The sequence below is a fragment of the Rhagoletis pomonella genome, unplaced genomic scaffold, assembly GCF_013731165.1.
Source record: "Rhagoletis pomonella isolate Grant_MI unplaced genomic scaffold, Rhpom_1.0 Rhpom_scaffold_00004, whole genome shotgun sequence".
NCBI classification, from domain to species: domain Eukaryota; kingdom Metazoa; phylum Arthropoda; class Insecta; order Diptera; family Tephritidae; genus Rhagoletis; species Rhagoletis pomonella.
The window spans coordinates 68,558,181-68,585,873 of NW_023458558.1; the positions used below are offsets into that span (position 1 = coordinate 68,558,181).

The 27,693-nt window shown below is 34.2% G+C and overlaps 1 protein-coding gene across 6 annotated transcripts in view; it reads left to right on the forward strand.

Annotated features, from left to right (window-relative positions):
- LOC118738038 (protein held out wings) overlaps positions 1-27,693 on the forward strand; it is a 206,163-nt gene that overhangs the window by 148,255 nt on the left and 30,215 nt on the right. For all 6 annotated transcript variants that reach the window (XM_036468922.1, XM_036468924.1, XM_036468923.1 and 3 more), the window contains exon 4: positions 14,142-14,258. In XM_036468922.1, coding sequence (XP_036324815.1) covers positions 14,142-14,258 — 117 coding nt within the window. The remainder of the gene's footprint in view (positions 1-14,141; positions 14,259-27,693) is intronic.

The window sequence follows — 27,693 nt, forward strand, 5'->3', positions numbered from 1 at the left end:
CTACCATGTTTACGTTTTGGCATTTTGGCATTTTAGCACTTTGCAATGAGGTGTAAAATGTTGCATTCGACCATGGTTATGAACAAGTTTGTGTTGGTGTTGTAGTTGTGACGATTCAAATGAAACACTCGATGATGGATTTACGTTTCTAAATTTTAATTAAACTCAAATCACAGGCATCTGTGCGCATTTCGTTCGGTATGCTCCTCGGAGGTCAGCTGTAAGTGCTTTTGACGAAATTTGTATTCTAATAATGAACTGTTTATTTGCAGTTAACATATGTACACAGGGTGTACAAAAAGTACCACGACAAGCTTAATGAGAAGGTAGGTTGGGGGGTGCTACCAGATAAAAAAATTCCGTCATACCGTCAGAAAAGGGTCACCGTTTTTTAAATACCCATACCTACTTCAGGAGTTAAAAGCCCTTCCGAAAGGCCTTCTTGAGAGTCACTTTATATTCCTCTCTCCTCTCTTTTTTGTATGGAGTGGCATAAATTGAAGGGCTTCTTCTTTCGCTACTCATAGAAGGCCTTTCAGAAGTGCTTTAATAGGACGTACTTCAGAAGCCCTTTTGGAGAAGTTCTTTTAAAGTTGTTTCTTTAATTTATAAAAAGCATACATCTTTGAAGTATTTGCTTAACATTTATATCAATTCATTTGTAATGCTAAATAATATAAATTTATGCATTCGCACTTTTTTCAGCCCTTTTTCGGTACATCACTTAGAATGGCTTCACTTAAGAAGGTCTACCTAAATTATTTTCGGGGTATTAATATTTTTTAAAAAGTTAAAAGTCCCCAAATAGTCCTAATTTTAGAATGGTTTCTTAATACCTATTAACTGCATTTCATTTTAATACGGTTAAGCAACTATCTGCAAGTATTTTTCACAAAGAATTAACAAAGTACAGCCTCATTTGTACATATGTACATGCAGTTAAAGAAAAGAGGTAAAAAGGCCCAACTTTTTTAAATAACAAATATAAACATTTCAAAAATGACGACACTTTTATAGAGAGAATTTTATTCGTATCGTGGAGGTCACCCCGACTCTACCTTTTCCTTAAGCTTGTCGTGGTACTTATTTGGCACCCTGTATATATACAAAGAAACTTTTAGCTACATGAATTTTTTAGCATACTTCGACGGAAATTCTATTCACACTGTTCACATTGATTATTTTACATAAAACGTTGCGTTCAATTTCTATGCATTTTCTGAGTAAGCAAAATTTAAGTCTGATATTAAGAACATTTTTACGCGAAAGAATCATTTTATAAAATTGGGGTTATAGGCGAACAATTTAGTAGATATGCAGAAATGTACGCCAACTCTTCTATGTTGTGCAAAGATTTCATAACTATATCGATACTTAATGACAGAAAATGTGTTGATTTCTAATATGCGAACGTATGTATGTAAGCCGTTTTTCTCGATGTTTTATATTTTTAGATTATGATTTTCTTGCAGAAAATTAGCGATATCGTTTTAGAAAAACGTTCACTTTGATGTGTTTGTACTCATTATATTCTAAGGATAAGCTATTTTATCTTAACAAGTTTAGATTCGATTTAGAAGAGGGAGCAGTTCACCGAGTTACCGCGATCGAGAGCGATCGATTGGTACATAATGTGCCGAGCTGGTCTTGGAGCCATCAGTATACCAGACGTGGTTATATTTTCGGAGGTTATATCGCTCATTGGTCCAGTTGTTCTATTTGGCAAAAATACTTTGAAAGTTGTGAGTGAATTTATATATCGGAAGGCATAGGTCGACAAAGCTAATGCGAAGTCCTTCCTCTTGTACTATAGCCCTGAGATTGGATGGGTGTATTAGCTTCTTATGCTCTGCATTGTCTCTTGATATGAATCTTGCTGTAAACAGTAGATCCTCTTTGTTGATTACGGAAGCTGTGGTGAGTCATTGCACTAGTAATTCCCACGAATGTCTGTAGTTAGGGTTTACCGGGCTTGGTACGCGTGGCCTTCATTTCGGGTTTCTTTCAACACATAGATATGGGATTTATACCAGTTAGCCAATATAGGTCTGATGACTCAGTTTATCCACATTAGAAATCGGCAGGTCCACTGAAGGCGTTGGCCCGACTTTTGACCCTTCAGTTAGATAGGTATATTGGATATTATGCAAAAGATGTATATTAAGAAACCTATCCCTTACACGCCCATCTGCGAAACTTTTAAAGCTTTTTGTTGAAGGAATGTAAAGTTAATGGGTTGGTATGATTGTTTTGTCGTATGATTTATTTCCTACCTTGGGTATGCACCTGACTGTCATATCTTGCAATTGTAGCGGTTGGGATTCCCACGCACAACATGCCTTGAATAACGGCATTACAAAGGGAATAAGGTGGGTGAGTTCCGAGTTCTATTCTAGCCGTTCATACCTCTGGCTATTTCCCAATTCTCTGCGAATGGTCATTTTATCCCAATCTGCGTGTGGCTGGTTCGAGTTGTATGCTGTGGTAAGTAGTCACCGTTCCATCAGACGCCCTTAAGATATTGCTACGGGTCTCAATTCGGCGACCGGCGCCTTCTAAGCGAAGTTCTTTGGCGTAAAGCAGGAAGCTAGTCTAATGCAGGACGATGCAGTATTTTTACTGAAGGCACTACCATTCCAATCAAGTGCAGTCAATGATTGTTGTAAAGTTTCATAGGTACACCAATTTATCTTTCGGTTTCTCTTTGCTTACGCGATATGTATTTGCATCTGTAAATGTGACTTCTTCAATACATATGTAATTGCGTATGCCCGTCAAATTCACAGTCTTTATTTAACTATTTAAAAATACGTTCTATGAAAACGAAATAAACGAAACTCAGATTCTATCTGTGTGTCAGATGAAAATAGAAACATTTGTATTTCGTATGTACGTGCATATGATATGCACAGAAACAAATCGAATTTGCCTTTACACGACATGTTCACATTTCCATATGTAAAAAGTGGCATGTACACATGCAAATACATATCGTGTAAGAACGCCTTTAGTATAGGTCTCTAGATGCTTCCTGCGTACTTTTAGTTTTATACTTCATTTTATTTATAATGTCTCACATCTACTTTTTATGTTTGTTGTACTAGTTTCATTATTTTTAGTTTCCACTATATACATACCTACATATAGTATATAAGTATGCAAATTGTTTAAGCTCTATCCATTACTTTATTTGTCCAATACTAAATGCAAATCAGCCCACACAAGTTTACAAACAAGTATTTTTTAATATGCTTTTATGGATTTTTAAACTAACAACCCACACTTAAAAAGTAACCGTATTTGGGTGTGCGTGTAACTAAATACGTACATTTTCTTATGCTTCTGAGCTGAAATCTAGCAAAGAAAAAAATTCACAGGAAGTTCGGTCCACTGCTTCACATCGTAAAAATTTGCTTAAGCAAATATCTAATTGTCAATCAGAAAACTGACTCGCACGTATACTTACAAACATATGTTGGTACCCAGCCAGCATAGAAACCCTACAATGAAAGTTCCCGGTAGTGAACCAGAATACTACCCGCTGGCTTTGCAGCTAAACTACGTTGTCTTCTATATCTTTTTTACATATGTACATACCTACATATGTGCATATGTAGGTACTAATAACTGGTTATGCTCTACAAAATCCCAATTGTCAGGCTATGCATTGTCACGAACCATTATAAAATATTGCAGGACCATACGAGTTGGGGGTTTGCCTACGCATTACCAGTATTTAATTTTTTTATTGTACATACTTTTTTCAATCAAATTTGTTCTAAAAATTGAATTGAATTGAATTGAAAGAAAATATATGAGTATTTTCATGATTTTTTTATTTAAATTCAACAATTTTATTGAGCTCGAGGCCGTTTTTAATGAAAAACTTATTGTGGAAAAGCAACAATAATTGAAAAATGGTAGAAGTGATAGCAATTTCCTTATCAGACTTCTTCTTTATTTAAATTTATAAATTTGTAATATACTTTTTCTTTCAAATTAAAGTGGTTGAATATAACTAATATTTTTTAAATTTGGAAAATCCCTAACACCTTCAAAGGGTCTAGAACTTGCGATCTCCATTTAATTATATATTCGCTTTGACGCTTGAAAGACTGATACCGCTAGTCGCAACATTAGAAGCTGTTCGTTATTGCCGAGCTGGTCAGCCTAGGGAGCAATTCACATCAGTTAAGGACTAGTCGGCTTTTACAAGCTGAGATAAGTCTTTCCACTGGAAAGCAGTAAGCAGAGTATACATACATACATGTGGATGCACATGCATACATAATCATACATGTTTACATTTAATTTTATATAGAGTTGTGTTTATACTTCTGCAACTTGTTTTGTCTTTATTTACTCGTTTAGATAGGTTAAAGGAAATTAATTTTCCTTTAATTATTCACGAACGTATAAATACGAATAAAAATACGCTTGTATGCACATTAGGGTGGTAAAAAAAAAAAAAAAAAAAATACAGGTGGCTCAAAGCGCTCAAAGTTTTCCATGTATTTTTATATGGGAAAAATAAATTATTTCGTAGAAATGGTATAGAATTCTTAAAAATCAATATTTTTCGATCGGAAAACTCTGGTTCTCTTCAGGATTCTTTCAAGAACAATACCCAATTGTTTATTTAACCACTTTTTAATACTAACGATTTTTTATTGGTTTTTCGAGCTTTTTTTGGGTTTTTGGTTTTGGTATAAATTATAGTTGCGGTGAAAAAATGGTTAAATAAACAATTGGGTATTAATATTGGAAGTCTCCTGCAGATAAGCAGAGTTTTCCGATAGAAAAATATTGATTTTTAAGAATTTTATACCATTTCTACGAAAAGTTGTTTTTTTTCCATATAAAATACTTGAAAAACTTTGGGCGCTTTGCGCTACCTCTAAATATTTCTTAATTTCAAAAAAAAAAAATAGGGATATATTGTTTTCGGTATAGAACTTTACTTTTTCCACATGCATTTTTGGACCCCCCTAATGTACATACATACATAAATGCAGTGGAAAATAGAGAGAAATACATACAGACATACACATATTTGGGCGAGTCGAAAAATGTGCTCGGTAATGAAATTGTATTTCGCTTGAAAGTTTTGCACTATGTGCACAGTACATGCAACATTTTCGTCCATATTTTGCTTACAAATTTATTTCTTTACGATCTAAAATATTTTTCTTTGTCCATTAGCGGGCACTCCTTTAAATGTGTAGAAATTTTTGTCAAACAAATAAGTATTACTTACAAGGGCATAACAGATCTTCTGGACGCAATGAATTCCTCAAAAAATTATTATGCATATTTATCTACGTGCAACAACACATACTATTAACTCATAAAAATATATGTATCTAAGATTGCTCTGGCATTATGAAAATAAGCGCATTCACAAATGCAGCTTTTGCTTTTCGACGTACATATGTATGTACAAATTTCCAACCGCTCGCCGGCACAAATGCGCCTGAGAGCGAAAACGTTTTTCCACTTGTCCGAGTCATATAGCGTTTGACGCCGATTGTTGATGCCGAAAGCGAAAACTAACCGCAGTTTGCAGATTTTTAAGCGGTCTAATTGCACAGTGTTGTGAAATGCGATTAAAAAATTATGAAACTTGAAACTTTTACTGTTTAACGTAAAATTTCTACATTAACCTTTGTTTGAGCTTTAAAGCATTTTCCGGCGTGCAAGTTAATTTAATTATAGCACTGAGATAAGCAATTCTGTTAACGGTTGTGTCGGAAGTGTTACTCAGTTGAAACTACACTGAGCATAAAAATAAACAATATGGTGTATACTTTAAACATACCTTTATTTGGTTAAAAATGAACTGAGTATAGTACATTTTCGCTTATTCGAGTAAAGCATTTAAATTTCATCAGAGCTGTTTCTCTGCAATAGTAAAACCAAAGCCGCAGGTGCTAAAAATATTTCCTTTAGTACGAAAATGCAACACTGTACAGTGCTTAACTTGTTGTGTACATATTACATTCGCTTGCGGTTTGCTGAGTGGTTCTGTGCATATGCAAATGGTTTTATAATTAGTACACGTTTTGACTGCTTAACTTTGTTGGCATTTTATATTTCGTTGAATGTGGTCAGCGGTTTTAAGAACTGCGAAAATTGCTGGTAGCTTTTAGACACAAATTTTGTTGAAGTATTTTTGTATATGTATATGCATAAAGGGCGTGTAAGCAATTAGAAGACAGCTACTTAAATACCCAATAAGTACAACGAATTCGTCTCGAATTCGAGACGAGCTCGTTTTCTCTGATATAACTATCGAGACGATACTTCGCGGCGATAGATCGGCGAATTCGAATTCGTAGGAGAGTCACCTATCGTTAGCGAATCGAGTATTACAAGTTTTTTGAATCGTGGGCGTTTCGAGAAATTCTTTTCTTCGAATCGCTTGCGCAGACTCCGAACGGCGATTGTATTTTTAATGAAAAGCAATTTTCCATTGCAGAAATAAAACCTTTTTTCTATATGGATATACCGCGCCCCTAGATCTAAAGTGAGCTAACTCAAAATTCAGAAAAGGCAATTTGATTGCTCGTGGATCGTACAGATTCAAAGCAAATAACACAAAAACTGGTATAACTGTAGTTTTTAGTCAATGTATATAATAGCGTGGGCCGAAAATCCGCTTTTTTAGAATTTTGATTTGTAATAGCAAAAATATGCTTAATTATGCTTAAAAAAAAAGTGTGTTAAATTTGGAATTTTTTGATCACTATCCTAGGCTCGCCCAAGTCCAGCAAAGTTCAATATGCTCAAAAAATAAAAATTAATAAATACAATTAATTAATAAATTTGTTTACTATAATTGCTAGTATTTTCGAAAGTATTATGCCTACATAATTTGGTATATGGCCCTTTTTGTAGAGAATCGGAATAAGCTAAGATTTTTTATTTTTTTGCACTTGAACTTTGATGGGCTTGGGCGAGCTGAGATATTGACCAGAAATTGTCATCTCACACACACACAGATTGTTTTTAGAGCATAACGGACCATATTTTTGCTATTACCAATCAAAATTCTAAAAAGAGCGGATTTTCGGCCCACGCTAGTATATAATCATGAAGGAAAAATTATTTCCATTACACGGATATAAGTCCTATGAATTGATTTATGCAAAAAAGTCCCCCAAAATGTATTTTGATCTAGGTGCGCGATATGTGCTGGCCAATATGCAATTTGTACCTATTTGAAATTTTATATTCAAATTCACTTAAAAATGTAAACAAACTTAAAACAAAGAGAGTGGCGCCTAAATAATGTAGAAATAACTCGATTTACTTAACTCTGGGCCAGTTTTCAATGCTGCAAGACATTGTCTGGTTTAGGAATATAAAAATTTATCTCTGAGCTACTTAATTCTCTATTTATATATTTAACTGTGGATGTTCTGCAAGTGAGCCTTACTATTTATTTTACATGCTGTATAATGGAAGTATGTATTTGAATACATATTCTAATACAATAGAAAAATACTGGCTTCCATTTAATTTGCTATTCGTCATTACCAGATGAGTGGCTAATTCGTTTAGAAAACCCGCCCTAATTTTGACCTGATGATCTCATCCCATCAACTGAGTTACTCAGACTACTTCAACAATTGCACTAATTGAATCCTTTATTATTAAAATCCGATAAGAAGACTGACTGTTCGATGTGATCTCGACGATTAATCCATTATCGAGTACTGAAAAAATAGCAAAGCAAAGTTAATTAAACCACGAATGCCTGCAGGCAAAAACAGTACCGGCATCAATTGGTGGCAAAAGTCAATCAGACAGTTAGTCAGCCGCTGCGTTAGTTGGCCAGTCAGCGGTAGCTGGCAATGAAGAATTATTAATAATGCAATTGTTGCTGATACTAGTGTGGATAAGTTTATATGCTTGCACGTTTGTACTATGTACATATTCGCGTAAGTATGTATAAAATGAGATATACTATTTATATCAGCACTTTGTGGCAGATTTGCATGCGAGAACCACTGGTGTTTGTTGACGCTGCGCAACACAATATCCAAATAAGCTCTACAGTTCCTTTGCACCTCTTTCCGATTTTTGGTATGTGACAGCCAGTTCAGAGCCGAACAGAATTCGCTGCACACAATTAACGCTCCAGACGGATGGCTGAGCGAATGCAGCGCTCATGTGGATTTCATTTTCTTTTCATATTTTGTTTTTTTTTTGTTTTATAAAGAAAAAAATATATTTTTTTTATTAAATTTTATTTTTAGAACCTTATGTTTTTTGGCTTTTTATACCCGAGCGCACTTGTGCACAAAGGTATTATAACTTTGTTCACATAATGGTTGTTTGTAACAGCCAAAACGAATCGATATGGATATAGACAAATGTATACATAAATCATCAGAATGTCTGTCCGCCCGTCTGTGTTCACGATAACTCGATTAAAAATTGAGATATCTTAATCAAGCTTGGTATGTGTACTTCTTTTCGGCGTCGCTCGGATGGTATTGAAAATGGGCAAAATCGGACAATAACCACGCCTACCTCCCATATAACGGTAGTTTTCAGAAATGCGAAAACTACGATAATTTAGTAACTACTCAGGCCTATTCACTCAAAATCTAATTATTAGACGAAAAATAAGAATATCATAAATTATTGGAAAATGGGCGTAACCATGCCCACTATGATTACATGTGTATATCTTGGTAACCGCTCCACCAATTTCTCCCACACTTGGCACAGTTATTCCCCTTGGTACAACATACTAAGCGGCTGAAAATGGCTGCTACAAACTTCGAAATTTAAGGGCGCTAATTTCCTCAAAACTGATACTAACAAAAATCTCTTGAAAAAAGTATGAAATAGAGGTAAAGCCACCCCTGCCTACCATGTAGCGGTAGATTTCGGAAAGGTGAAAAAACTATTTTTAATACTTGCGTGCCGGTATTTAATGCTCGGCCTCGCCCGAACTTAGACTTTTTTACTTGTTTTCAAAAAATTTTTTAGTTTTTAAATTTTGTTTTAAAATATTTTTTTTTATGTATTATTTTCTTTTTTTAATATTATTTATTGCTTTTTCTAATTAAATTTTTAGATTTTGTTGTTACAAAGAAATATATTATTTTAATTCCATTTAATTTTTAAAAATATTATTTATTTTTGCTTTATTATTTAATATAATTTTTTAATTTGATTTTCTTTTTTATTAGTTTTTACTGTGTTAAAAAGAAAAATATTTATTTGAATTCAATTTAAAAAAATTAATTGGTAAAAGACGAACACCATAATGCTATGTATGACCTCCTCGTTAACAGATCTTTCAATTAGTCTTTCGAAGGACAGTAAAGGGCTTTCCTGATAGTTGCCAGACAATTGGGTTAAGTTTCGTGATTTCCGCTAATTTAAAAACCTAATTTATTTATACTAGTTCTTCTGGCTAACTACTTTATGCATACTGCCCTACTGGGGTGTGATACATTCTTCCGAAAAATATTGTTCGCTGGCTAATTGATTGCATTTTACGCCTTTTCTTAGACTACCATTCTTACAAGCAATATTCCCTATGTATGCTTCTTTTTATAGACACTTTATGATACTTGTTTCTTCACCTCTGTCGTTTTGATTTAATTGTTACACAATGCAACTCTTGTTGCTGATTTGTTTCGGTCGACGTCATCACCATCACCGCCATCGTTACCGCCGTCAGTCATGAGCCGTCAACCATTATTCGATAGTCGCCGCTCGCGTCACAGCATCAATTTAATAAGCAACATTCATCATTTACATTTCTGCGCTTGACATTCAAATTGTATGTCGTGCCCAGTTTAGGTGGCTTTTTGATGGTTTGTTAGTTGGTGGCCTGCTGTGTAGGTGTTGCATTGTTAGCAATTATTTGTACCTTATTTTTTCGTTATTTTGCGGTTGTCGTGTTCTGGGGAAAAACTAGGCTAACACGAATTTCGTATTGAATTTTCACCACTTAATAACCAAGCAGCTAAAAACACACACACACACAGGCATAAAGCTGACAGTTGTACATATTTGATGAATGATGTCGGCGTTGCATGGGTGATGACGATTCCAGTGTATGTGGGTGTGTACCATTTAGTGTATTATTTTTGAGCGTTTATCTGGTGCGAAAATGTTATTTACTGCAGTGCAAATCGTGTCGCTGCATTTTGATCACCTATCTTGTCGTATAAACGCTGCTGTTATTTTTATTCCCCTCCAAATAGTTAGAGTACTCTTTACACTCATACATATACAGAAGTGGAATTATAACCCACAACTATTTTTTACACCTGTGCAAATAGGCGATTTTGCTACTTTTAAAACATTTGTGTAAGCCTAAGTATACACATGCATGTACGTATCTAGGTACGCCTACGCATATGCATAAATGCATGTCTGTAGCAAATAGACTTAACCTATTGAAAAATATACAAGTATTTTTTTTTTGCATGTGTTTCGAAGTATGCAGCTTTGCAATGTAGAATAGAGTGAATATTGTTTTTTTATGATGAGCTTCCTTTAGATTAAAACCCTCGGTAAAATTTTCGGAAAGCTTCCAAGACATCCAGAAATAACACGAAAAGTTCCGAAGAAACCAAATAGGTCAATCCCAAGCAGTCCCAAAAATGTAAAAAAATTGCGAAGGAAGATCCCAAGCAGTCCCAAAAATATATACATATACATATATAAGTAAATGGGAAGAAAAATTCCCCAAAAATTTGCAAAATTCCTGAAAAATACAGAGACAATTTTGGAAGGTCTCGAAAAGTCCCGAAAAGTTAAGATTACATTTTTATGAGAAGCTGTGTTTCATGGCAGAAATACACTCGGAGGTTTGCCATTGCCTGCCGAGGGACGACCACTGTTAAGAAAAAAACCTTTGTCTATATTTTTTGCGATGCTGCTTTGACCAGGGCTTGAACTCAGGTGCTGATGATATAATATAAGCGTAATATATATACTTATTTAAAATATAAATCATGTATATTCGAAAACAAAAATTTCCCTCTCCACTTTCCCATTAACAACTGAACTCGGATAAATAGCCGAGTTTGTGTCGTTGCTTTGCATGGATTTCGTGATTTAAGCGAGTGTTCTTTTGTAGCACGGTGGTTGTAAAAGAATGCATCTTCTATACCCGAGCGCACTTCTGCAGGGGTATAATAGCTTTGTTTACATAAGGTTATTTGTAACAGACAAGACGAATCGAGATAGATATAGAGAAATGCATACATACATAAATGCTCAGAATGAAAAGAGAAGTTGATTAAGCCATGTCTGTCCGTCCGGCCGTCCGTACCTTTGTTTGTGTACATGATAAATCGAGCAAAAGTTGAGAAGTTTAGTATGTAGGTTGGTATTGAAAATAGGCGAAATTGGACTGTAGCCACGCCCTCTTCGCTATAACGGTATTTTCGAGAAATGCAGACACTACGATATTTCAATAAATATCTAATCTAGTTTGTTGAAAATTGGTATGTGAAGTAGAGTTGTGGTAAAAAATAATGTTATTATGAAATTTTTGGAAAATGGACGTGACCCCGCCTACTTATGATAAACTGCTCTATCTTAGTACCCGCTTCACCAACCCTTACCAAACTCGGTGAGAGCCTTTCCTAGGGTCTAGCTAAGAAATCTGTTGAAAATCTTGTAAATCGGGCAATAACCACGCTCACCTACCATATAACGGTAATTTACAGAAACACGAAAATTGCGATAAATCAGTAACTACCGAAGCTAATGCACTAAAAGTCGGTTATTGACATTTTTTGATTATGGACGTGGCGCCCCCCACTTGTGACCACAAACGTGTATCTCGGTAACTGATTTATCAATTTCTACCAAACATTAGTACGGAAAAACAATTCGTTGAAAATTATTCAGATCGGACAAAAATTATTTCATTAACTGAGGTGCTGATTTACTCAAAGTTAATAGTGTTAATAGTTACAACAATCTGTTAACAATAAATAAGACTGCTATAGACTTTTGGGAATAGGGCGTGGCCCAACTTATGACTACAAGGCGTAACTCGGTAACCCCTTATCATTAAGTCTAACTCAGCACCCTGCTTATCATGCAAACGTAGGTTAGAGAAAATTGAAACGACGATATTTAATACCTGCGCCGGGTATATAAAGTTCGGTTATTACTGGAGAAATACCGCTCTCCCAACTACGGTCTTTCTCTGACTTTTATGAACCGATTGACATTGAGGAATAAAATTTATGGTTATATGCTTGCACAAGCCTATTTGCAGCATACACATATGTACATAAACATGTACTTTTACGGGTAAGAAATATTGCATTTGAATGTTTGCTTTATAACTGGGTGTGTGTTGAATGCCAGCCCATTTATGGTTTTAGTCGACCCATGGCCAAATGTAGCAGATTTAAAGGCACACAAATCAAATCGAAAATTATAATTTAATGAAAAATCTAATTCGGTAAGGAATTGCAATTGCAATTTTCCATATACCACTTATAAATAGTGAAGGCAGTTAAAGAGTCTCGTATACTGGCGAACTGATAGATAGACATAAAGCAACAAAGTGACAAGTAGTCGTCTGAACATCAATCTGGATGCATGTAAATAAATACCTCAAACAAAAATGCAAACAATTCGAGTGTTTTTTTTACCAGCAAATCAATAAGCGGCAAATGAACGAGACGTGCATGCAAATGTGGGCATGCAGTGGTGCAGCATATATGCACATACATATATGTATATCGTTGTTGTAAAGTACAAAACCGCGTAACTGACATTTGCTGCCAAGAATTGGATTTGCTCACACAAGCTCTTGGCTCAATCCTTATCCATTCGTCCTGAAATATACTTGCCAGAAATGCGATTGCTTTATTAGAAAGAGAACCATTTTGAAATTGGAGTGTTTTTACTCTCTAGAAAATAATTTATGCAACTTCACATACGCGGTTTTGCATTTTGTTGATATGCGGTTTTGCACTTTAACGACGATATGTACATATGAACATATAAGCATTCCGATGAGATATGCGCTTATTGCTACTATAGAATTGCGACAGCCGTCGCTTTTAGCCATTAGATGCGGCTACTTAGAGCAGCAAAGTGGCGGCACGTCTTGGAAGGCACATTCGAGGTCGGATTCTCCAATTGCAGGTGGTGGGCTAAGTAGAAAGGCCTCCAACACGTTTGTATGTGCTTACGTGTTTGCTGTTGTTGTTGGGTGCAGCGATGTGCAAAGATGAACTTATACACTTTCGTTCTCGTAACTACATTCTGGTTTTCGCATCACTGAAATGCAGGCAGACGTGCCGGCTAGCGATGCATTTGCTAAATCTTTTAATGAAAACGAGATTCTTTTTACGCTGCCATGGTTTTTGCATATCTTCCTTTAACTGATTGGATTTTCGTGTCGATGTGTGGCGTGTTACGCCCCAGGCAAACAATTGGTAATTTCCTGCTAAGTACTTCAGTGCCCGTCAGCGCAATGATGCATACTTTTCTAATGTGCGATTACCCAAGTGTCGGCCATTACTAGTTGGGTCACCAGTGCGTATGAGTCACATTTGTTTGAAGCGGTCGTCGAAATGGTTGAATGTCTTTCATCTTCTTTGGGGATTTCTGTTTGATTTGCCAAGTGTATCTGCTTGAATTTCGTTTGAAGTCTATGGTGGTGGTAGTAATTTGACAAAGCTGCTTAGTGCAAAAAAAAAAAAAAAATAAATGACAACGAAATTGAATTTAATGGCAGTAGCAGCCATATGCAAAAATATCGTATTGCCTTAACCTTGAATTCCAAGAGTGTGTTGAACGCGTTAGCTGGCCAAAAGCTCAAAATATTGCTGCAATTTTGTGTCGTTTGAATGGTATGACATATTTCTTTTAATGATCGCCTCCGGACGTACAAAATGGTTTTGCTTATGCATTCTGTGTTGGAGGAATCATGTGGTCGTGTGTTGGAATGTATTTTTGTTACTGGGTGTGAGTGCGTCATTAAGCGTTAAATTAACTCAAATTTTGTGCAAACATTTGTGGAAATTATCAAATAACCGCAATGACATTTAATGGCTTGTATATTTTTGCATGAATATATAAAATAAATTGTCAACAATACATTTATGTTGCTTCTTCATTATTTTTATTTGCAGTTCAATTTTGTTGGCAGAATTTTGGGTCCACGTGGCATGACAGCTAAGCAATTGGAACAAGAGACTGGTTGTAAAATAATGGTTCGAGGCAAAGGCTCGATGAGAGATAAAAAGAAGGTGAGTGAAAGTGAAATACGAAATACAATGTATTCAGCAGCAGACATAACAATTATAAGAGAAAAGAATAAATTCAATCAATAATTATTACATTAAGATAATAAAAAATTTTCGATTCATCTATAATTATTATTCAGTGACTTATATTACAAAAGTCCTTCAGTTCTAATTATCAGAGAGATAAATATTTTTAAGTCTGCAAAGACTTTTATTTTGAGACTTATTTTAATAAAAGTCGTTTCATAATAATTATGAGTGCGAACAAATTTTTAAAGTCTTAAAAGACGGGGCTTGTTCAGGACCAGTTGGCGACCAGTACGGAACTATTCGGGGAAATGAAAATAAAAAAGCACACATTTCTATATAAAGCAAAACTCTCTGGGAAGACCATAGGTTTGGTCGTCAAAACCCAGCGACAATTATCTCTTAGATGTCAGATAGTAAGAAAAAATGCTCCCAAATTCTCTCTCAAGTAGTGAAAGAAGCAAATTTCTACACGAACGCAAATTTGCAGGAATTTGCAAATTACTCTGCCAGCTAGTGTCCACGGTTGCATTTCAAACATAATAATAGAATTTTGAAAATTCTTTCAGAGGGGCAAAAACAAAAATCTACATGCATATTTCTTGCTAGTCCGACCTTCTATAACATAAATTTCAATTTCTTTGTCATAGTAACTCGGGTTTTCTAAATGGATTCTGGTTGCGATTGCATTCGGATTACAAATACAGTGTTTTTCAGCCGAGTAACTTTAAAATCATACACTTACACTTAGGTCTTTTATTATGCGGTATAGTCGCATAAAAAAAAATCCGCATATAAAAGTTCTTTATTTTCATACATAAACAGGGGATGCGTTCCAGCATTTCAAAAAACAGCATAAATTCAGATACTCCATGTAAAAAATTCCAAAAAACCGCATAAAAAATCCAGTGAAGCAATATTAAGCAAAACAAAAGAATTTATTTCTTCACTTCAACACCTATTATTCCATGTAAAACTGAACATTAATGAATAAAATAAAATCAAATCCGGATTTTAACAAAAAATAAAATAAAATAATAAATAAATAAATACCACAATAAATACATGAATTATGTAAGAATACAAAGACAAATTAATTATCAGAAGCATTGTCTCTTACACACTGAAAAAGGTAATAACAACTCTCAAAAAAGTAAAATCGCAACAGCGAAAAATGGTTTGAAAATCCGCTTAAAAAATCGCATAAAATGAGACCTAAGTGCAATTACCTAAAATTAATTAAGTAAACAAGTATTTTATTCCATCTGCTCTGATTCGCAAAGCTGCCAGTTTTAGTAAAAAAAAAATCTCTTAATATTTACTATTCCCCTAAGAACAGTCCAAAAGCAAATGTAACTAGTCACCCGAAATTGCTGAAAGAGACATTGTGGCAATAATTGCGAGGAAAACCACAGTTGTGGATGGCACCACTTGTTTGCCACCACTTGTTTGCCACGCCAGAAATGTAGTTTTTTACTTGCGAGCCATAAGCAGAAAGGTGCAGTAATTCTACTAGCACACCAGTGAATTTATTTTTATAATGTAAAGGGACTCTAGTTCTTCAATGCTTCATAAATAATTTTAGATATTCTATCATTCGTTTATTGCTTTTTCAACCACTCAATCGTATCAAAATTTGGCAAGTCTATAAAATATATCAACATTGTATTGTGTTCTTTAAGTCAAGCATAATTTTGTTACATATCGTACCTAATAACCCTGCAAACCAAAGTTCCCGAAATCTTAAGGAAATCGTTAGGAGTGTCTGACTATTTTTTTTTACGAATTTTCAAAGGAAATTATATGAAGGGGTTGACACGAACTCGTAAAGAAATTTCTGTACGAAAAATAAAGAAAATTCTGGAAAAATTCTGAAAGATATTCTTCACATAGCAGCATTATTTTCGTTGCTTCACAGATTTTCTTCCGAAATTTCGTAAAAGAATGGAAGTGTGCGTAATTTATTTCATTTTAGAAAATTCGGCAAAAAATCGAATTAAATGTTAACGATTCTTTAAAATTTCTTTACAATGCAGAATACTCTGAAAAAATGGTTTGCAGGGAAGTGTAGTGTTTTCTATGCATTCAGAATACTACTTACATAGATGTAAATTACAGGTTCATAGGCACTGCCCTAATGCAACTAAGTAAATAAATATTGCAGCAAAGTCACGTACATCAGCAATATTTTCATACATTTTTCATCGTTTTATGTTGTTTTCATCGTTCACTACGTGGGTGTTCGAAAAACACCACAGTTACGCCTGACGATTTCATAGAACCTCCCATGTGATTCTCTAGTTCGTCGTGGTTGCGTTTTATTTCTAAATGCTCATAAAAACATATTTGTTTCGTAAATTTATTGGTTTTCTAATGACATAAATTCATTTTTCTCGAGATTATTACTAAAGATTTTGTTTTGGCAAATTCTGTTTCTTATATAGATACATACATACTCGTACTTATGTACGTACATACATGTGTTTGTATGAATGTGTGCATGTATGTATATATTTATTGAAGCAATATGTAAATTCGTACATATGCACACGCTTGGAAAATTTGGTTTTGAATTTTTTGACAATATGTGACAGATGTCGTTCTAATTAAAAACTTTAAATGTTTTTAATCGCTATACAAATGTGGGTGGACGCAGTCTTCTGATTCCGGCCCTGGCATGCAAGCATCTAAATAGTATTAGATACATACATATGTGTGTATGTAAGTATTTTTGGTCATCAGCAGACAAAAAAGTATTAACATGAAGACCTGCCTCTTTTTCGAAAGAGCTATTGAAGTATTTGTAAATGTATGTACATATATGTACATACTTATAGTAGGTGAGCCCAAGAGGGGATTCGAGGATTTCCTCGAGCGCATCAGATAAAGAAATGGTGAGTTAATCACATGCTGAAAAGTGTGCATTTCAATAATCTGACGATTTGAGCATGACGCAAGGGATTGGGGGGTCGCAAACTTGCAAAAAAAAAAAACGTTACCTTCACATTCTCGAGCGCGCCCAACGCGCTGAAGGATAACGGGAAGTATGTAATCTGACGATTTCCACATGCCGGAGTAACGAAAATCGTCAACAAAGATTAGCGCGTGCACTTACTGTTTTTCAAAACTACTACAGATTTTTCTGCGAAATTTCTCTACTGTATGTAAATCTGACGCGCTCTAGTAAATCCAAATGGCGATTTTTTTTTTGCATCTTCATGAAGACGTCACGAGCTTGCGTCACATCTGAATCGTCAGATTATTGAATGGGAGGTTCATTCGCGCCCATTTAACATCCCTTGTGAATATCTGACGCGCTCGAGTAAATTTTTTTTGTCACCCATTTTTGACCCTTCCGTACGCCCACTACCACCGTGCAAACCGACAGATTAGCATATCTTCTTCATCAGAAACGCGTTTGATTTATTCACTATCAATATCTGACGCGCTCGAGTAAATCCATGTAACTGTTTTTTTTTTTATATTTTTACATCCTCCACCCACCGCTGTAAGGAAAAACTTCACATGACCTTTCTTTCTTCCCATCATATAGTCTTCAAAATCCAATAGGTCAAAATGACGCACGAGTAAATACTTTTTATGCTCTCACCGCTGGGATTGTTCTATAGCGAAAAAATACATGTATGCACCCCTATTTTTTTATTTGGAAATCAAAAAATATTCAGCGGTCGCTCAAAGCGATCAAAGTTTTCCATGTATGTGCTAGTCTCACCACTGGCGGCAATACGAAGCTTACGTTGCCAAAATTAGACTTAGCCGCAGCCGAGGGTCTGCTTACAGGTCAAGTTGCCATAGAAATGCACGCGAAGAGGTCAGGGGTCCCCCATAACGACTTATTTAAAAATTAAGGAGAGTCAGAAACGTTGTGGCACCTGTTATACAAATGCTTCGCACTTTGTAAAAGAAGACGAAAGTTCATGGGTTCAAGATTTTTCGAAGACCTAACCGACAGCCGAGGTAGGGTTTCACGAAATCCGCACGATGGTTTTGAGTAGGAGGGTTCTAACGATTCGCGTGGTATCACCTAGCCTTGGTACTGATAAAAAATACCGTTTTGTTTTATTTTTGAATTGCCTTGGTTCTGAAACCTTACATACATTCATATGTATTCTCATGTACATGTACATATATTTATGTGCAATGAAAACATTGGCGCGTATTCATATTCATATTTAGTACTCAACTAAGTCGAAACTATTCTAAGTCACAACTAAAGCTATTCATAGTCGCCTTAGTTTCGACTTTTCTGGCTAAGTACCAACTTAAAATTTAGTTTCGGCTGCAGCTGCAGTCGTAACTAGGAAGAAGTATTTTATCAAATTAAGGGAAAACAGACGAAATATGTAAAAATTAAGTTAGTGGAGGGTGATTTTGATAATATTGAATAATCTCCCATTAAAATTTACAAAGATCGATACATTTTAATCGGAAGATGAAATTAAATGCGTATTACAATTCGAATAAAGCTACATCACAACTTTATAATTGGAATAATTTATATAAATCTTCAAATAATAAGTCAGTTTCACGCTAGTTCTTTTAAAGTAAATTTGTGCATAACATTTAGATATCTACTATTTGTATGTTCCACAGCATGCTTTCGATAAACATCGACTTCACATCACTGCGGTTGTTCTGGGTATTTCACACAATTAACAAGAAAATGATACCTTATCCTTTTGCATAATCATGCAATGCAAATAAAAATTACATAAACGGATGATCAAACTTGATATTATTTAATAAAAATTTAATTTTTCCAAAATATCGTAAAGAAAAATCGATACATTTTCACACTCGTTTTGCTATATCGTAAACTAAGTCGAAACTACTTAGTAGAAGTCTGAAATGCGACTATGAATAGAGGTAAATTTTAAGTTGGTACTTAAATTTAAGTTGCAACTTTGTTAGTTTCGAGTTAGTAGCTGGACTATGAATACGCGCCATTATATCTAATATTCTAACGTATTTGATCGGGCGGCGTTCACGGCGACAGTGACAAAAACAAAGTTGTTAACTGCTGCTCAGCTGTCAAATTAAGGGCCGTTTTCTAATGTAAGCAGTAAAGTTGCCGTTACTAACAGGGCAGATAAATTGTTCCTCACTTTAAAGTGTTTTCGTTGTCTTATCTTACCTGTAAAAATAAATTTGTTATTCCGTAGAGTGAAACTTCACTACATTTCCGAGAGTGAAACTTCACTACATTCGTCATAAAATTTCAAAGGTTGGCAATGCAACATAAGCAAATATAGAGCAAGAGCAACTGCTAGCAAAAACCAAAACCTTGGTTGAAATATCTAATATATCTGACTCATGAACCAAAACCAAACCAAAATTTAAAGTTGGGTACAAATTTTAAAGGTTGCATCGGGTGAGCAACAGTTTATCGATTCGAGAAATTAATGCGCTGATGAGAAAACGAAAACTCGTATATCGAGACGATAAAGTGGCCGGTAAACTAAAGGTTGGATGAGAAAACGGCCCTAAAACTGTCAGGTTGGCAGTAAATGAAACTCAACTGACAGTAGATACAACGACCACTACATAGTTATGCAATGCTGGCGCAAGGAAAAGTAATGTGAAGAGAAGGAGAAGAAATTGCACCAGAAAGCATATGGTAGAAGTTGTGGATTAGATGGTTTTGCGGCTGTAGTTAACTAGTGGCTAGTTCAGTTTGTTGTGGCTCATTTATCTGTTGTTCGCCTATATCAAGCGGTTGTTTGTTTGTAAGAGTACGCTCTATGCTCGATTATTTATGAATTGCACTTCTGTGTGTACATACAAATGTGACTAAGTTGGCAATTGCAAGTGATTTGTGCTGGTCTAGGAACAACAAAAGCAACAACACCTAGTATCGCTTGTAAATGACCAAGTGAAAAATTATTGCTACTGTCATCATCCACAAATCGGAAATTTGCATCGAAAACGTTGAAGGCGTCGTTGCTGCGAATTATGGAAAGATTTTTTTTTTTTAGGTTAAAAATGCAATTAATAAATTTATTTACGAAACATAAATAAAATACTTAACAATAATAACTTTAATGATCGTTTTCATTAGCTAGTGGCATACATATGTATGTAGTTGAAAAGACGAAATAGCCCAATGATGTGTTGATGCTGGTCGTGCTGCACACTCGCCGCTTCACTGGTCAGGCGTCATTCAAATGCGCTGACTAAACACTTTGGCACAGAATTGCAGTTTCTTTCTGGCAGCGCATTTATTGGACAGTGATCGTATTTTGGCAGCGTTCATCATTTCGAGTGTGTGCCCCGATAGTGGGTGCAGTGGGAAAGAGATACCAAGATAGATGAGTTGGCTTTGACTTACGCTGTGATTTCGATAAACACTTGGCAACATTTTCAAGTCAATAATTATTGGATCTTTAATCCTTATGGTTATTTTCGTTCAAAAATTTGTTGACACCGCTTTTAAATAACACCTGCTCACTAATAACGATAAAATATTTATCGTTTTCTCTATTTTTTATGCTACCATTTTCTTCTTGCGTTTGACATTTCTATTTCTTTAAATTTAAATTCCTTAAAAAATAATCACACGACGAATATTGTTAGTATTGTTTATGATTCGATCAATAATTCAATGCCTGGTTATTTTGTCAATTACCGGCTAATGTCTGCTGCACACAGATGCATATTTTTAATGTACATAAGTATATACTATTCACAGATTCGTATATGTATTTCTACCTAAAATTTGTGGCTATTTTCAGCTGATGATGTGTGCGCATTCATTCACCTGATTATAGCGTAGTCGATAAGTACCTCTTAATTCGTGTTCAAATGCATACACATTGACACACACGAACGAAGGTACTGAATTCAAGTACATACATACATTAGACCGTGTCGCCGTACACCAATGAATCTAAAGTATTTTTGCAAAACAATTTCGAAAACAAATTTTTCTATTTTTTGGTCCGAACCCCCACAGTTTTACTGGAATAAACGAAATACGTACTTCCTTAGCAAATGTTTAAAATGTTTGGTGAGCTTTCATTAACTGATAATAATGGTACGTTAGGGTGATAAGAAGTGAGATCTGGTGAATAAGCACTAGAAATGGGTAGTTGAGGCCATTGAATTTTGGTATAAAAAAAATGTCCCCTCGAGATAAAAACATCGATATATGTACATATGTATGTATGTATCAGTATCAGATCCGATGGTAAATACGGATAATATGACGAAAAACTAAAAAAATGCTACGACTACGTTTGGCACGGAATTTATTTTCGAAATTGCCCTGGGAAAGTTCTCTAGACTCAGGGGCTTACGACGACCTTTTTTTCCTAGTACGCTCTAGTGCAGGGATTCCTAAACTTTTAGGATGATGGAACCCTTACTAAACACCTTTCATTTTATGGTACCCCACATCAAATTACTAAAAATCAAAGGCAGTGCAATTTAAATATGAATACAACTTTTTACTAGAAATAGTATAAGTACATACTTTAAATTTTAATGTGAAGAATGAAATTGTTTCACTGTTATTAATTATTGTATAAAATAGTGCTTCGATATAATGTCTGAAAGCTGTAGGCACATTTGTGGGGTAGCGTCCAATTTCGACCTGTCGACAGAGTACGTTGTGACAGAAGGAAGCAAAGTTAAGATGGCCTTTTTGGCGACTTCATGATATTTACTCTTATACCGTGGACGGACATCTGGTATTTGCATTCTGGTAAATTTATTGTGGTATGTTAAATTTTACCATAGTGACCAGACATTAGCTTAGTATTTCAGTGTCAAATCATATGTTTCTGAAGAAAAAGAAATAAACATAAAAAAGCAAAAATATTGCACAAATTGCTTATATATTGCATCAAAACTTGCGGTATAAACTTTTGGCTTCAATCGCGCGAAAATTTCGATGATTTTTTGATAAATGAGCAGCTGACATCTGTAATCTTTGGGTATGTTCAGTGCGAAATGCCCATTCACAATGAGAATATCAAAAATTACAACTTTCGGATTCAAAGTACTCTGCAGGTCTTTGAATGCTTCGTAAATGGATTTTGTACCAAACCGATATTACTACTACCATCCGAAAAATAATCTGACAAATATTTCAAGTGATTTACCAAGTGCTGGGCGGTTCTAGCAAAATATTTTTTTTTAATTTCACTTTTATTTAAATTTTTTTGATTAAAAGAAAAATACTGATAAAAATAAAATATTTCACACAAACAAAAAAAATAATCGATAAACGCATTTGCCTGAAAATTTTAAAATGCACGTGGTAGCATTGTGCTACTACGATAGCACTGCTGAGTAATCATGGTCAACGTATGTACAGTAGACTGCACCACTCCCCATACAAAAGAAAAAATCGGTGCTGTTTTTCCACTGGAATTATAAAATCTATTATATTTTAAGGCTTCCACCAAAATATCTCGCTAAATATAAAGATTTACGTGACCGATTTGAAAATACCTCCAAAAATTGAATTTTTTATTGATAAAAACAGTTTTTTTTTAAATATTTTTTTTGAAAAAATTACGTCAGATGACTAAACAGTTTCAGTCTAAAAAGTTAAAAAAAAAAGAAATCTACGGAATCATAATAATGAAATTTCGGATGATGTTTTTGAACTTTTTTTCAAAGACTGGTTTAAGAAAAACTTCAATAACTCAGCCAAAACCTTACCAATTTAGGCTTATGAGCACGGAACTGATTTTTAGGACATTAAAAACTTATAAAAAGGCAAAATAAAATAACGAAATAGGCTAGAAAAGGCAAAATAAAATAGCAAAATAGGCAGGAAAAGGCACTAGAATACGAAAAAAAGCCAAAAGAAGGCTCTAAAAAAGACAAAACCAGAAAAATAATCAAAAAAATACATTTATTTTAGAAATATTTATTTTACAAGTAAAACGAGAAAAACTATGAACTATTTTCATTATAATATAATATTATGAAAAATTTGTACTTTGAATCTTTAACTATTTTCTCTTTTCGAGTTTCTTATTTACAAAACTTTACTTTCTATAGGCAATTTCCATAAAATCCGTTCCCTGCTTATGAGGTATCATTGGTGAGGTGTTTTCTCACACTTTTAATTTCGTTGCGAATAAGCTCATTCAAAGTATGAGAGAGGAGGGTAACATAAACGAGTGTTATTCCATGTTTAATTAAGATGTGTTGATATTGAATAAAGAAAAAATTGGGACGTGAAGAACTTTTTTTTTGCAAAGAAATGAAAAGGATGAGAAAATGCCTTACCACTGATACCCCATAAGTCTATATCGGTAAAGTTTTGGAGCAGTTATTCAAGTTTTTCTTACACAAATCTTTGAAAAAAGTTCAAAAACAGCATCAAAAATCTAATTTTTATGATTCCGTTGATACAATTCTTTAATATTTTTATGTAGATTTTTTAAGCTTAAACTGTCATCTGAGGGGATTTTTTCCAAAAAGTCCTTTAAGAAACTATTTTTATTCATAAAAAAACTCCTTTTTTAGAGGTATTTTCAAACCAGTCCAGCTCATGCAAATCTTAACATTTTTCCGAAATATTTTGGTAGAAGTCTTAAAATATACTAGGTTTGGTAATCCCGCCGCAACCTTTTTTGGTGATGCAGACTAATGTACACTAGTCGAAGAAATTATAGCCGCAACAAATTTTCACAAGTTTTAAAATATTATTTTTGTTGTTATTTAATTTTGGGTTTTTATAGTTCATTCTTTAACAACATCCGTATAAATACAATTTTAAAGTGACACTGCCTTTAAACATGATTGGGTATTTGTCAAAATTGGGTGCAATCCCAATCTAAAAGCGTCTTTTCTTAAAAGGTGCCGAGCTTGTATTAGAGTAGAAGGTCGCCAATTTGAGCATATTTTATCAATAAATGAATAAATTTTTCTTCAAACAACTCATGTATATCTTATTTCACGTGAACCCATCCTTCACACAAAATATTGATAGATATAGCCCTTGTTATAGACTCTAGTCCGAATTCCGGTAAGTAACATAAAATAATGTTAGGAGCAAGTCATTATGTACCTTTGTACTATTTAGCATGTCATTTGACAAGTAACAAGAGCAAATTCAATTTAAATCTATTAAATCCATTCTAGCGTGTCTCAGTCCTTTACAGCGGCTATAACTTTTTTTTCTATTCAAAACAGTAAGTGTGGCACCTTTCTGAAATCTTTATTAAATGAGCAATTTTTTTATGTAATGTAAAGTTATAGCTCAGTACAATTTTTTCACCCGGGATAGTCAAAGTTGGGGAAGAAAATATCAAAAAGTTAAAAATCCAGAAATAGTACTAATTTTATGATGGTTCCTTAATATATTTTAACTACATTGCATTTGAGTATGGAGAGGCAACTATCTGGAAGTATTTTACATAAAAAATTTACTAAGTATTGCCCGGTTTGTAGTTGCAGTTAAAGAAAACACATGAAAAGGCACTATTTTTTTTAAATTCGAAAAAAATGTAAATATTTAAAAACGGTGACACTTTTACCTGAAAATATTTTGTTTATCAGTGAGCTCACCCCCCCGGATTTTTTAAATTTATATATCACCGAAAAGGCTTCGTAGATCCAAAATCAGTGAATGTATACATTAAAACGATTTTGAAGGCCAAAAATATTTGATTGTCAATATAGGTTCAGCGACATGAAGATTTAAAAAATCTGAAGTAAAATAAGAAAGTTATAGCAAGAAACGCGATTTAGCGGTTTTTAGCGTGTGCCTATAACAAATTTGTTTCCACCTAAAATTTTCTCTCGACAAAGTGTTTAAACTTTTTTCTTTCATGTTTCGTGATACGGCTAATTGTACATTCATATGTTCATACACAATACAAGTGTATAAAAATGCAGTAAACATAATGCAAATTCGCTGAATCTCATTTTCTGAGCTTAATTAAGACTCTGTTGGTAATAAAATTAGCATTTAATTCTCTACTAATCACCTGTGGTCCTTTTCTTTGGGATTCACCGCTTTATATAAGGTGTTTCTCAAGAATATTGTGCTGCTTCATAGATAAAATACAAAAATATAAGAACTGTGACTGTGATTAAAATCTATAAAGCTTTGATGCGAATAGGGTTGCCCATGCAACATACACATGTGCTATGTGACATACATATATAGAGGTCGTTCTCTATATTCTTAAATTTATTTAATATAATGAAAATGTCGAATTACAAATCAAAGATGTTGCACGAACGAATTAGGAAAATATATATACCAGGAAATGTATGCAACAAGCAAAGGTATGTTTAATAAATTATTTCTTCAAAGTTTATAGAGTTGCCATCTTAGCGAGACGAATAATGTAGTAGTCCTGAACCCTACATCACTCCTCTTCCTAAATTTTGGAAAATAGGCGTGGCACCGCCTACTCAAGATCCCATATATGTATCTCGGTAACCGTTATACCAATTTCTACCAAATTTGGTATGGTTATTTCGCTTAGCACACAGAAGTAAAACATTGAAAATCATTGAAATTGGACTAAAATTACGGCCGCTTTTCATATAACGGTGAATTTCAGAAATGCTTGAAAATTCCAGTTCGGCTCCGCCGGAACTTAGACTTTCTTACTTGTTTTATTTTATTTTGTTTTTTTTTTGTCGGCCGAGGGAACGAACCCTAGACCCATCGAGTAGTAGTACGCACTTCTAACTACTCTACTGCGGAAGCCACCGTGTAAAAACCTTACATTTTCACGATCTGCTTCCAAAAAACCGCTATAGTGCCACCTCAAATAAGCTAATTTACATTAACCGTTTCAGACTAAATTTGTATATAGGGCACCCTATATAATTGAGTGCTGCATTTGTTTTCGCAGTTGACAATTTTCTTAAAACTTTTGCCAATAACTTTCACTGCTTGTTTGCACAAAACAGACAGCAGTGTACTTAATGTTATTTATAGTAACATATGTTGTTATGTATGTTCATAAATGGAAAGTGTGGAAATTCATATGTACATATGTGAATATGTAATGTATGTGTATGTGTAAATAACTTAAATGGCACATTTATGGTCGTAAGTGCATGCTTAAGTGGTTAAAACGAAATAAAAATAAATAACTAAGTATGTTGTAATAAAATCGAACAGGTTGTCGATTAGACTAGCAAAATGCTGTTGACGTTAAAATGGACCACGTGCCATATGCCATATCTTAGAGGTATTTTTACATTATACTCAGTTTGTATCAAAATCTAAAAAAAATCATAATTTTCATTGAAATAGCATGGAATGCCTCTACAGCTTCTTTTGGAAGTCTGGAGTATGCTTTGAATCCGAACACAAAAAGATAATAAATGAAAAACCTTCAAAACATTAACTTTAGCTTACAGTGCAGGTGACAGCTTAAGAGGATTGTGATTATCCCTTAAATGTGCGTTCGAGCACTCCTCTTCCTCTTCAAAAAATAGGCCATGACTCTACAGCAACTGACGACAGTTGCCATTCGTTATAAAAATTTTAATTTCAGTACCATTAATGTACAGCCCGCGACAAAACGATAGCACGTCAACATTTTGAACAGTTTTGACATTTATCTTTTATTTGTTTAATGCTCATTATTTTGATATAAAACTAGCAGACCCGGCGAACTTCGTCCCGCCCAAAATAAAATTTTTGTACACGGTCAAAAATTTGGGTTTAATTTTTAAACCGCGCTCGGACTACTGCCTTTTTTAATCTTTTTTAGGCTATTTTTTAAACCAGTCAATAGTTTTAAGCAATTTTTAATATATTGTGGCTTAAACTTTAGTCCAAAAAGTTCGTGGTTTAAAAATTAAACCAAAATGTTTTAATTCTAGTTTCTGGGTTTAATATATAGAAAATTTGGTTTAAAATCTAAACGGAAATAGAAAATGTTTGCACACAGCGAAATATGGTGTTGATTCAAACTCAACATATGAAAAGCAAAGCTGCTTGATACAATTGCTTGCTACTAAAGCTGTACGGGTTCAATCCCCATCAGACGGAGCATGAAATTTTATTTTTATTTTTTGTATTTTTAATTATGAAAATGTTTGGGTTTAAAATTTAAACCGAATTGTTTAAATTCTAAACCCAACATATGTGCCCTCCTTTTTTTTAATTTAGAAGGTTTGTATTTGAAACTGAAATTATGTAGTTTGGTCATATATGTAGTCCAAAAAGTTTGAAATTAAAACCGAAATTTTTAACCGTGTATTGAAACATTTTGGTCCAACATTTTCACCAAGAGTTCACGTTCATGATTTTAAGTGACGCATTTGTCTTCTAATATTACGGTTTGGTGGTTGTCAGAAGGCATATTTGCCGTCTTAAATAACTTAGCAAAACTGTATATGCATACAAAGATACGTAATAGTTTCAGTGCGTTTGAAAGGCGCCACGTCCCCTTTTCAA